General features: G+C 43.0%; 1 protein-coding gene across 3 annotated transcripts in view; it reads right to left on the reverse strand.

Moving 5' to 3' along the window:
• Positions 1-12660, reverse strand: part of bms1 (BMS1 ribosome biogenesis factor) — a 19436-nt gene extending 6776 nt beyond the window's left edge. Inside the window, exons 1-17 of one of the 3 annotated variants that reach the window (XM_008438067.2) lie at positions 12456-12660; positions 11012-11197; positions 10751-10941; positions 10450-10529; positions 8977-9165; positions 8740-8882; positions 6778-6899; positions 6169-6362; positions 5944-6086; positions 5374-5768; positions 4866-4967; positions 2575-2726; positions 2401-2482; positions 2017-2078; positions 1397-1588; positions 1075-1263; positions 692-872 (exon numbers count right to left, since the gene is read on the reverse strand). In XM_008438067.2, the coding sequence (XP_008436289.1) occupies positions 692-872; positions 1075-1263; positions 1397-1588; positions 2017-2078; positions 2401-2482; positions 2575-2726; positions 4866-4967; positions 5374-5768; positions 5944-6086; positions 6169-6362; positions 6778-6899; positions 8740-8882; positions 8977-9165; positions 10450-10529; positions 10751-10941; positions 11012-11197; positions 12456-12616 (2764 nt within the window). In that variant the 5' untranslated portion in view covers positions 12617-12660. The other 2 variants (XM_008438066.2, XM_008438068.2) reach the window with 2 other exon arrangements.
• Positions 12661-12912: the final 252 nt, after the last annotated feature.

The following is a 12912-nucleotide window of genomic DNA, read 5'->3' on the forward strand; positions in this document are numbered from 1 at the left end:
GGACTCGCCCGAGTCACTAAAACCAACCTGGTTCAGTAACAAGTGCATGTTGTAATAAAGAGAAAGAGCGACCGTTAACAGGTGACCTCTGTGAAACTAGTTGGTTGCAGGCTGCTCAATCTGGCTAATTCACAGGGTGAAGAAGGTGGGACATCTGGARGGAGGTCGTTAGAAACCAGGCTAGTCTTTCTCGATGCCAGCTTAAACAGAGTTTACTCAGTTCTGAACAGGGTAAAATCCCATCAGATTTAGAAAACTCAAATTACCCGTTAGATGGAGAGCTGGCTGCACATCTCCCCCCTCTGAGGGGGGGAAGTAGAGAGAGAGAGGGGGAGGGAGGTGTTGCGCAATAACAGGGGGTAAGTAAAGTCTGCTGCCTGCCAGGCTTGTAAGCCACTGGAGGAAATCCTGCACAGTCAGCGATTTTTCTCACTGGAGAAATTGTTCCATCTATTCATCTGCTCGAAGTGTGATGGCATGATGTGGGTTTTCTGTTCAGAATGTTGAATATTATTTAAACCGAGTGATTAATTGCAATTGAATGCGTCATTATTATCATATAAAAACAGATGACAATTTTAGTTTCTACCTATACACTGAAAAACAGAGCGACCATTAAATCTGAATGAAGCCAGCTGTCATCAGTTTCAATGGTGAGTTGAACTTTCTTTTGCACAGAGCAGCGTCTCACCCCAGATGGAGGCTCCACAGTGCATGTGCTGTGGCGTGTACTTGAGCAGGCGGTGGCGCCCGTTGTGATCTTCCATGTGAAACAGAGGGATGGTCTGGAAGCGGCGCCAGCCCAAGGAGAAGATCAGAGGATCCTTTGTCTTCAGGATCCGCTCGTACCATCTGTGCTTCTTTAGTCGCATCTGGCACACACACACACACACACACACACACACACACACACACACACACACACACTTAATTGGGAATGCTTTATTGTCCATGCTGCAGAAAGCAACACCATCCAACACACTTCAACCATGAACTCGGCGGTTTAGAAACATCTAAAGATAATACACACTGCTTTAAAGGTGCATGTTGTCAGCTGACAGTGCGTGTACATACCTGGAGATATCCTAAGTTGCCTTCGCTGGAGCCCAGCCCACCAAGGATTATGGGATAATGGGCGTCAAAGTTTGTCACAAACTCGCACGGCAAAGAGCCAATTTCCACCCGGATGTACATTCCAGGTCGGAAGCCTTCATACTGAACCCTGCTCTCATCGTCCATGTCCCCAAACGCCGCTCTGTTCAGCTGGGTGTCAACAGGAAGACAGACAGCAACCAGTCAGTCAGACTGGAAGCAGCAACCAGTCAGTCAGACTGGAAGCAGCAACCAGTCAGTCAGACTGGAAGCAGCAACCAGTCAGTCAGACTGGTTCCTGTACCTCCGCCTGCTTCTGCAGCTCCTCCTTCAGGTCGTCAAAGTATGTGGAGTCTCCGTCATCATACTCGGAGTTGAACCGTTCCTTCAGTCTGCGTTTCTTCTCCAAACGTTTGTTCTTTTGAACCTCTTCATCATCCATCTTCACCTGGGGCTCTTCATCCCCATCATCATCATCATCGTCGTCCTGTGTATCCTGCAGATCACACGGTGCGTTAGGACAACTGTTGAGATGGTCAATCTGCACCAGTAAACCCTGAGCTGCTGGTCCCATCATGAGTATTTCTAGTTGAAGATGGACAGCAGCCCTCATGAACCAGTCACAGAGCTGACCAGACCTGACCTCTGGCTCTTCAGCAGTAAAAGCTGAAGAACCTCAGCATCTTTCCAAAGGATGAAACATAATAGTAATATTACTGTCCGTCATGACAGTTAAATACACCTCCTGAATAACAATTATATTAAACTCTTTTTCCTGTCTTGTTTTTGGATTCCATCATTGGTTCTGATGGTACATTACATCACACAGATGTTCAAAATGTGAAGACATGCAAGCCTCTGGAGGAAAACAAACTGGGTTCTTCAAACACAAACAGTGACATCTGGTGCTGCTGCATCCCATACCTGAGGCTGCCTCACATGGACTTCTCCCGTCTCCAGATCTTCAAAGTCCCCATACAGCTCTTCTAAACAAAGCACACAGACCACTCATATTAGTTCATCTTCTATATTGTGGGAATAATATCAACAGTAATCACAGGGCAGAAAGGAACACAATGGAAGAACTACGGAGATAAACACCCAAAAACACTGTTGGGTGGGACTATCAGAGCAATAGAGGACTACGATTAAGTTTTAGACTTCTGTTGAGGAAGATCGGTGAATAAGATCAGCTTTACATGCAATTTCCAGCCAATCACCAATCTCCTGAAATTAAGGAAATTAGTGCCCCCCCAATAAGAGCATGATGTAGAGTAGAGCGATCTTCTGTTGCTGAACTCTTCCTACCATCTTGTTTCAGCAGTGTGGCTGCATCCTGGCCCTCCTCCCACTTCCCCGTAACAAAGCAGTCCCTGATGGAGTCCAGCACCTGAAACACACAACATTCCATCTCAACATGGCTGCATTATGTAGGCCACCAGCTCAGCAGCCTCAGTGTGGACAAATCAGGTGGAAGTAGACCTCTTGGACATCCCAGTCGTGGCCAGTGTCGGCGTGGAAACGGGAACAGTCCAGAGCGTTCGCCTGGAGCTTTTTGCTTTTCTGAGGTCGGCTGACTCTGAACAGCCCTCCCAGTTCCTCCTCCTCTTCCTCTGATTCCGTCACCTCGACAACTGCAAAACAAAGCCAGTGTGTTTGAGACATCCTTCAGAGAGCCTCACTGTATACAGTGGGGAGAACAAGTATTTGATACACTGTTGATTTTTCAGGTTTTCCCACTTGCAAAGCTTGTAGATGACTGTAATTTCTATCATAGGTTCTCTTCAACTGTGAGTGATGGAATCTAAAGAAAAAATCCAGAAAAACACAATGTATGATTTTTAAATAATTAATTTCCATTTTACTGTGTGAAGTAAGTATTTGATACACCAGAAAAAAGAAACTTAATATTTGGTACAGAAACCTTTGTTTGCAATTACAGAGATGAGACGTTTCCTGTAGCTCTTGACCAGGTTTGCACACACTGCAGCAGGGATTTTGGCCCACTCCTCCATACAGATCTCCTCCAGAGCCATCAGGTTTCGGGGCTGTCGCTGGGCCACACGGACTTTAAGCTCCCTCCAAAGATTTTCTATTGGATTCAGGTCTGGAGACTGGCTAGGCCACTCCAGGACCTTCAGATGTTTCCTACGGAGCCACTCTTTAGTTGCCCTGGCTGTGTGTTTTGGGTCGTTATCATGCTGGAAGACCCGGCCACGACCCATCTTCAGTGCTCTTACTGAGGGAAGGAGGTGGTTGGCCAAAATCTCACGATACATGGCCCCATCCATCCTTCCCACAATATGGTGCAGTCGTCCTGTACCCTTTGCAGAAAAGCATCCCCAAAGAATGATGTTTCCACCGCCATGCTTCACGGTTGGGATGGTGTTCTTGGGGTTGTACTCATCATTCTTCTTCYTCCAAACATGACGAGTGGAGTTTAGACCAAAAAGTTCTATGTTTGTCTCATCAGACCACATGATCTTCTCCCATTCAGATGGTCATTTGCAAACATCAGACGGGCTTTGACATGCGTTGGCTTGAGGAAGGGCACCTTGCGTGCACTGCAGGATTTTAATCCTTGACGGCGTAGAGAGTTACTGATTGTTTTCTTTGAAACTGTGGTCCCAGCTCTATTCAGGTCATTGACCAGGTCCTGCTGTGTAGTTCTGGGCTCATTCCTCACCTTCCTCAAGATCAATGATGCTCCACGAGGTGAGATCTTGCATGGCGCCCCAGACCGAGGGACATTTTCCATTATTTTGCATTTCTTCCATTTTCTAATAATTGCACCARCTGTTGTTGCCTTCTCACCAAGCTGCTTGCCTATTGTCCTGTAGCCCATCCCAGCCTKGTGCAGGTCTACAATTTTATCCCTGATGTCCTTACAGCTCTCTGGTCTTGGGCATTGTGGAGATGCTGGAGTCTGATTGATTGAGTGTGTGGACAGGTGTCTTTGATACAGGTAACGAGTTCAAACAGGTGCAGTTAATACAGGTAATGAGTGGAGAACAGGAAGGCTTCTGAAAGAAGAACCAACATGTCTGTGAGAGACGAAATTCTAACTGGTTGATAGATGATCAAATACTCATTTCACACAATAAAATGGAAATTAATTACTTAAAAATCATACATTGTATTTTTCTGGATTTTTGTTTTATATTCCATCACTCACAGTTGAAGAGTACCTATGATAGAAATTACAGTCATCTACAAGCTTTGCAAGTGGGAAAACCTGAAAAATCAACAGTGTATCAAATACTTGTTCTCCCCACTGTAGATGTTAGAAAACATATCACAATATAAACATTTCATATGATGAAATGATTACTTATTTTTGTTTTAAATATCCAAAATATTGCCAAACTGGTGGCGTGACCATTCCCGTTTTATCCACAATTTTCTCTCCTCATTATTGTTTTTATTTTTTTGTTTTTTTATTACCAGCTTTGAAACACGGCAGTGAAACCTGAAACTGCTGCTGAGCAAGTTACTCAACAGGTTGTTGCTAGGTAACACTTAGCTGCTTAGCTGGCTGTGAGGGGTGGAGCAGCTAAAGCTCTTCCTCTGCTTCCATCCTCCAGAATGTGGTGCAGAGGTCAGAGTTCAGTGAAATTACTGAATATGCATTATCTATTGACCACATGCTTATGGTGATATATGTTGTTATTGATTTACTGCCACGGCCTAATAGATGTTCATAAATGAGTCACAAAGGCTCAATCATAAATCTACGGATTTATTATCTGAAGAAGTGAAACCAGACTGCGTACCTGAACCATAAACAAGTTTTCTCAGATTTGGGGCAGCTTCTTGTTGCCGTAGGAACGCCTCCGCTGCTTTCTGCTGCAGACCCTCCTTCCATCTGAGAGCCCCTGTGGGTGTGAACCGAGAGTTAAAGCATGAAGAGAAAATACAAAGTCCCTGCAGGTCAGTGGCCGATCCCATTGGTAGAACCGGGTCAATCAGGAGGATGGAGTGAGGGAGGGGAGGTCCCTGGTGGCCTGGGCCCAGTATGAATGTGTGAGTGAATACAACAGTCCTGAATCTATGTGACTGAACATGGACTGTTGGGCTTCAGCTGAAGCATGTCAGAACCTTTACAGGTCTCCTTCTAACAGCTTTGACTGGTATACAGCAGCTATTAAAATAAAAAAATAAATAAATCAGTAAAGAAAACTCTCTCAGCTACTCGATATCTAAAGACTCAAAGAGAAACATATTAATACAGTGAACATGTGGAGGAAACTGAAGCAGATCTGAAGGACCCAGGATATTTACCCTGCTCCTCCATCTCCTCCTCACTCTCTCTTTCAGAGTGCTGCTTGCCCAGCTCTTCACCTCCATCATCATCATCATCATCAGTAAGCTCATCCTCTGATTCTTCATTCTCTTCAGAACTATGGCCAGAGTCTCCAGGTGTTCCTGCCTCCTCTTCCTCTTCACTCATCTCCAGCTCGTCTTCGCTGTCTGCGAACGCTGGCAGCTCAGCACAGCTTCCTGTTCTTCCTCTCTCTGCCTCCAGCTTCTGCTTCTTCTGGGGTGGAGCACCACCTGCTGCAGTCTCTTCACATTCAACATCATCTTCATCATCAGCCTGGTCACTGCCTTCGCCATCATCTTCCTCGCCGACATCCTCCTCCTCGTCCTGGGTGAAAATTACCTTCCTTCGCTCTCTGTTGGTGGTGAGATCCCAGACACATTTTTCCTCAAGTATCTCCTTCTCCCTAACACACACACAGTTGATTAGCATCATTATAATGATAAGTATCTGAGTGTGCGTGTGTGTTTATGTGTGAGAGAGTTTACATGAAGCAGACAGATGCATCAGTACACCATGTGAGAACAGACCTGGTGTGTTGGCTGATGTGTGTCGGGTCCAGAGTGGCTGAGCCGGTGAACAGAGACACCTTACTGGCAGCCATCTTGGTGTCCAGAGTAGAATGTGCGTCAATGAGAGACTGGACCAGCTCCGTGGTGGGGCGCGCCTCCTCCTGTCACCCAGCAGACAGGACAGTGAGCAGAGCCCAGGTGGTCATAATGAAATGCTCAGACCTTTCATGAAGCAGAATGTACCTGCAGCTGGTTGACGTGGCTGGCAGGCAGGTCGATGTAGACGGCGTCCTTGTCATAAACCAGCCCCCCGACCCCCGCCATGGGGGCGTACAGCAGGCGCTCCTTCTCATTCAGAGCTCTCTTCTTCTGAGCGTCAGGAAGTGGACACGGGTCGGACAGGAAGCCCACGTCTCCCACCTGGAAGTCTCCTACACCTGTCCTCAGACACCACATTATAGCAGCAGGTTAGCTTTCCGATGCAAAGTCTTGACTTAGATTGAACTATGTGTGCTAGGCTCCATTCACACTGCAGGCAAACATGACCTTTGCCTGACCTTCGCACCCATCAGAACGATCTGTTCCATATGTGGAACTAAATCAGATTCTTATCTGATAATTCTCAAAGCATCTGCGGTCTGAACATCCATGTCACATTTTATCAGACTTTTGCATCATTGATATGAGACATGCATCATAATTCAATCAGAAGTGAATATCAAAGTGAAAAGAGATTCCCACCAGTATGGCTTACTGGTAAAACACTCTGAGCCTAGGCAGCCTGATCAGACCCCCAGGATGAATGTGTGAAGGTTTTCAGGCCTGAACACATCACAGCTCTGCTGAGCGCACCTGGGATGTGGACCTGGCCTTTGTTTTTCAGATGTGCCCCTCTCAGGAAGCCGTACAGAGACACCGTCCGGTCACATTTAGGATCCGTCCTGACCTGCTCTGGGTCCGTTAAGTCCTCCATACTGAAAAAAAAAATCCAGAATTGTGAAGAACTGAAATATAAAAACCAGCATCAAGAAGATTAATTATTGATGCCTTCAGGTAATGTGTTATTAAAGCAAAACACAAATTAAAGACAACCCAGATGTTCATTTGACTTTCCTAATAAACTTCAAGATAAAGAACCAGAAATCCCAGCTCAGTAGAAATCATGTGCAAATAGTTCAGTCTGAACTGTTTGCTGCTCCTTATGGAGGAAGTGACATCATAGGGTCCTGGCTGCTGGGGCCCATGATGTGGAACATCAAGTGATCTTGTTCTGTTTGTTTTTGTCACTTTTTTCTCTGCTCTCCGAATTGGGAGCAATTCTGCAGAAAATATTTTCTGATGTTTTTGGTGATGCAACATGATATTAAATTTTTTTTTAAATTTGATGCATTAAAACTGAATAACACTTAGAAATTTAAAACAAACTTGCAGAAAACTGCAAAATGGCTGAAACACTGAATTCCTTTAAATCAAGACTAAGAACCCTGTTAGTTACTTTTGATTAATAATGAATCAAACATGGACCAACGTATTCGATGTGTATTGATGATGGCACTCGACAAAATGTAATGTTTGTTACTGGTTTCTAAATTGGTGGCTGCATGTTGATTTTAGAACTTTTTATTTTTTTTATGATATTTGAACTGCTTTGTGGCCGAAATGTGCTACACAAATAAACTAGATCAGGGGTTCCCAAGTCCAGTCCTCAAGAGCTATCATCCTGCAACTTTTAGATGCATCTCTGTTCAAACACACCTGGATCGAATAAACTGATCGTTACCAGCCTATTGCAGAGCTGAATGAATGCTGGTGAGGAAATTCAGACATTTTGAAGCAGAGATGCATCTAAACGTTACAGGATGATAGCTCTTGAGGACTGGACTTGGGAACCCCTGAACTAGATTGTTTAAAATTATGGTTTGCAATAATGTATTTAGCCACTTAGATGGGCTTACAGTGTCACAAACTGGGTAATTATGGTAATGTTATAAGAATTTTGATTCATGTAAACGAGAAGCTCTTCTTGTGGCCAGAGTCTCCGCCCAAAACTAAAAGTAGTGTTGGTTCCATGAGAGCAAAAACAGATACCAATGATTTTAAAATATGATTAAATTCAGTTGCTGTGTGCAGTATAGAGATAAAGTTGCACTACTTAACAAATGTCCTGATGTAGATGGTTCAATAACCAGCAAATTGCTCTTGATTCTTAATAGTTTTCAGAAGTATACACAGCCATACAGGCTACTGCCAAAAAGAAGAAATGGATTTTCAAATGCTTTTCATCATCAATCGCAATGAACACAACAAAATATCATAATTAACCATATCATCCATACTCTAACCCTGACAATGATCCAATAGAATCATTAACCATGGGACTAACAGTTTTTCCAACAAGCTGTGAAATCTGTCCAACTTCATCCTCTCTGCAGATGCGCGCGCGCGCACACACACACACACACACACGCACACGCACACGCACACGCACACACACACACACACACACACACACACACACACACACACACACAGCTGCACTAAGCAAAGACTAATTGAGACTTTAGCAACAGATATTTATATACTTTAGAATTTTATTGATCAGTGAGGGTACCACTGCAATTTTGTTATGTTCTAGAAACATAACTACAAATAAAAAATGGGATGATAAAGACTAAGTTTCTGCACACATTCACACTCCTACTGCACCTCAAAAGCAGTCAGTTTGTGTTATGTTAATAACAGAAATATTAATAATGTCATTAAATTTGGCCACCCACAAGTAAAAACTCCCAGGCTTCCACAGCTCCCACTCACCGGTCAACCAGCAGATAGGGGTGAGACGTCTGCCACACAAGAGGACGAAACTTCATGACTGAGATGAAGCGGCCCAGGTTCTTCACCTCCTGGGTCTGGTACTCCCCGTAGACCATACCAGACAGGTAGAACAGCTTGGCCCCCTGCAGGAGCCAAACCCAGCTTACATCACTGTCCCGAGCTCCACTATCTGGACAGAGAAGCCGCCCAGCCAGAAACATCTGATGGTGTACCTACCTGGTAGACTTCAGTCCAGAAGCGGTGCTTCAGGGTTTTCTTCGTCTTCCTGAGTGACTTGTTGTTCTTGAATGAATCCAAGTGAGTCAGGACACCCATTATACGAGGGAAACCATGAACCTGACAAATGTTGAGAAACTCAAAGGTCTCCATCTCAAAGCCGAAGCTAGCATCAATTAGCATCAACACCTGCAGACAGAAAGAAGCTGCTTCACTCACTCTGTTTTTTAATATGTTCAACTGTTCCAGACCAACAACAATGTAAGAACAGCTGAAACCAAATACACTGCTCAAAAAAATAAAGGGAACACTTTAACATTTAAGTGAACACTGAAGTGTTCCCTTTATTTTTTTGAGCAGTATATTTACATTAGGGTCACTGACCAGATAAAGCATATAACATGAATTAAAGATGAATGACTGTGCTTTTATTCTGTGAACACAAAAAGAATAAATGATAAATATTTCTCACAGAATACTATAAATGCAGAGAATGTTTTCGTCTGTCGTAACCAAGTCAACAACAGCGCCATCTTGTGACCAAATGTAATCAGAGCAGGTCAAACCATAAACAACTGAGGCTGAATACATAGAAGTGGAGGAAGTTGTGAGGATTTCAGTGAAGATTTGAGCAATTTATCTGCAGTTTAAGAGGAAGGAGTTAGATGTAGTGTGAAGAAGAGGGAGCTGGTCCTACTGAAGAGACTATGGCTTATTTTGCAGCCATATTTATTTGAGTGAGATAGTTCAGGAAGCAACGATGACTCCAAGGTTTCTGGGGAGGAAGGATCCAACGATGAGTAAATGAGAATGGAACCTTCTGGTATCAAGAAATTGGACCCAAAAGAGCAAACCGGACTGCTGGAAGTCCACAGCTCTCTGATATCTGGGCTGGTTTTTCTGGATTTTTTCACACATGAAAGTTGTTTTAGGTGTTGCCTTTAAATTCAACAATAGGAGACTCTATGATTACTTTAATGTGTCGTTTATCTCATTTTTCTATTTTTTTCAATAATCTAGCAATAAAAAGAGGTTTTGAATAAAAAATGTGGCTTATTTTTTCAATATACAGCTTTTGATTAAAATTCTATTATTTAACTCAAAGTGTTAAATGTGTCCCACCACTAGAATTAGAAGCATTCAGTCACATTATCTGTTCTTTCCCAAAACGGCACATTAAGTTTACTGGATGTTACCTTGTGACTTTGAATAAATGAATTCCTACATCTATTCAATATTGTAGCATTTAGCAAACACAAATCATTGAGTTGATCTGAGCTGATCTAAACAGTGGAAGGTTTTGACTGATTTAATGCAACACAGAGAGAAGAAAGTTGTGTCTCTTAACATCTGGTTCCAGCTTCATGTGCTGGATCTGTCTGGGTTTCATCCCCTCTGTAAATGTGAAATGCCTTCACACCAGCTCACCTCCCCAGTGTTACTACATCCAATAGCTCTGAATAGAACACTCACCAGGTCTGCCACCTTAGTCAGATCGATCATCATGTTGATGTCATTGTTACACTCCATGAACGTCAGCCGACGCTTCTTACCTAAAGAACGCACAAAGTTCATGTTTATTTTATGCAATAACTATTCCTACCATTAAACTGATCACATGACAACAGCTCATCTGGCTAAGGGATTAAATAAACATCTATATTTTTTAATTACATGATTTAAAATATGTCCTGACACATAAAACCTGAAGATGATAAAATGTTTTACTTCGTGATGTTGTGTGGCTCCTGTCAAAGTTGAAGCTGAAACCTACCGGACACAATAGTCACAGGTCCACATATATCTCCAAGCTTCTGCCTGGTGAAATTCTTGATCAGGCAGCGGATCAGGGTACTCTTTCCCACCTTGGGGGGTCCAACCACCACAATCACAACTGGAGGAGGCTCCAGAGGGGTTCGGTCCACCACAGGGACGTGGTGCTTTTTAGTTTTTATGTCTTGGGCCCTGGAGAGAAACAAACTTTTAGCACACTATTATTGGAAAACACCAACTGTGACGATTAGTGGAAAAGAACCTGTGGAAGGTCTTGGCCATGCGGACAGCAGACTGAACCGAAAACGCTTTGGGGTTACGTTTGCGCTCATCTTCTTCTACCAATCCCTCCTGTTTCTTGGCTTTCTTCTTCTCTGCCTTTGGTCCGCTGTGCTTCTGCTGGTGCTTCTTCGGTTTCTTTACCTTCGCATCCATCCTGCTCTCCATGCTGCACCGAGGGAAAATGGGTCAGAAAATGCATTAAATAAAGCATTATTCAGAGTGTTTCACAGCAGTTGCAGTTGGAGTGAGAATCAGTGCAAAAAATCTCAATGTTACATATGAGTGGATGGTAATAATCCTGCTAGCATATTTAGCTGCCAGTGTTTTTAATACCTTTCGTCAGACTCCTCAATGAACCAGAACATAAAACTGTTTAAACCTGATGGGCAGATTAAACTGAGACAGATGAAAAACAATGGTGAGAATATTCTGCCTGCCAGAAAAGTTTACACCTCAAAGCTCCAGTTTGGGAGGAATAGAGAAAGTTACTTAAGGGGAAATGCACCACAAACCAAGCCCAAAATAACACCAAAAGCATGGCAGTATGATGTTCTGGAGATGCATTCATTCAGCTGGAGTTATAGTTTTGTCAAGGTGCATATAGGTCTGTCACAACTGACAATAAATAAATTAATCACATGATAAATTACATTTTCCATTTGCATGATTTATTGATTTTGTCTCTCTACCAAAATTTGGATGACAAAAGTATTCAGTGTGATGCTTTGGTCTCAACCAGCCGTTATATCACAGTAACTTCATAATTCACTTTTTATTTGTTGTTTCTGTTTGTTTATTTATTTTGTATATTTGAAAATTACCATTGTATTACTTGTGGCCTCAAAACCAAAATGAAATTGTTTATTGTGATAACTTCTGGGCCAATTTATCGCCCAGCAAAACATGGTATTGAGACGGGAACAGAACCAGTCAGTTTTTACATGTCTGCTGCCGACCGAGATGAACTGGGATGTTTCAGCATCACGGCGAGCCGAAAAAACATCCAACTCAACAAAACATTACTTCCTGAGAGGAAAGGTTTTGAAGTAACCAAAGCAGAATTATGAGCTAAATGTTTCTGAAGATTCTCAAATGTCTAATGATTTCATCAGGCTAATAATTGAATATTTTATCGGGTAATAGTTTAATCCAGAAACACTTCAAACTACAAACATGAGCAAGAAACATAAGATAACTTCTGAGCTTACCTGAGGACAACAGGTACGGTTTCTTGTTTATTTCCACCACAGACTACTAAAAGAGCCAAGAGCTTTTAAAAACTGTTTTTTACCCACGGAACCAGCCTGTTGGTTAAAAGCCGCTATGTTTGGTCTGTAGAACAGCCCACTGAGTGGAACAGACTGCGGGACACGCAGAGTTAGAAACACAGCCTAAAACAGTCCGCATGAAAACATAACTGTTACCTGAAAACTAAACCGTCCGCAGAATTCCTCCAGGTAAACTCCTGGTTTGGTCTCACACGTGCAGAGGAAACGATGAATGGGAAGTTTGTCACCGTGCAACAGTTCACTAATCCGACGGATAACAAATATTTGAAGGTTCCGCGCAAGGATAGACGCCTCATGGACCGCTCTCGCCTATTGTCGCTGATGAGATTTAGGGCGGCCATCTTGGAGCGGTCCACCACTCCACTCAGCGTTATGTGTTTAGCAGCACAATGACGTATCAGCGCATTTAATCGATCATAACACGCTTTTTTGTTACTGGAAACCATATTCAAACATCTATCAAAGCTACATTTATGAACAAGTGTATTATTTAAGTGTGTTTTTAATACATAGTTCAGCATATTTAAATATGCTTAGTGGCTATAACAATAGAATAGGAATGGAATATTCTGATATTGATGTATGATGAGCA

This window comes from Poecilia reticulata, linkage group LG19, assembly GCF_000633615.1.
Source record: "Poecilia reticulata strain Guanapo linkage group LG19, Guppy_female_1.0+MT, whole genome shotgun sequence".
In the NCBI taxonomy this organism is placed as follows: domain Eukaryota; kingdom Metazoa; phylum Chordata; class Actinopteri; order Cyprinodontiformes; family Poeciliidae; genus Poecilia; species Poecilia reticulata.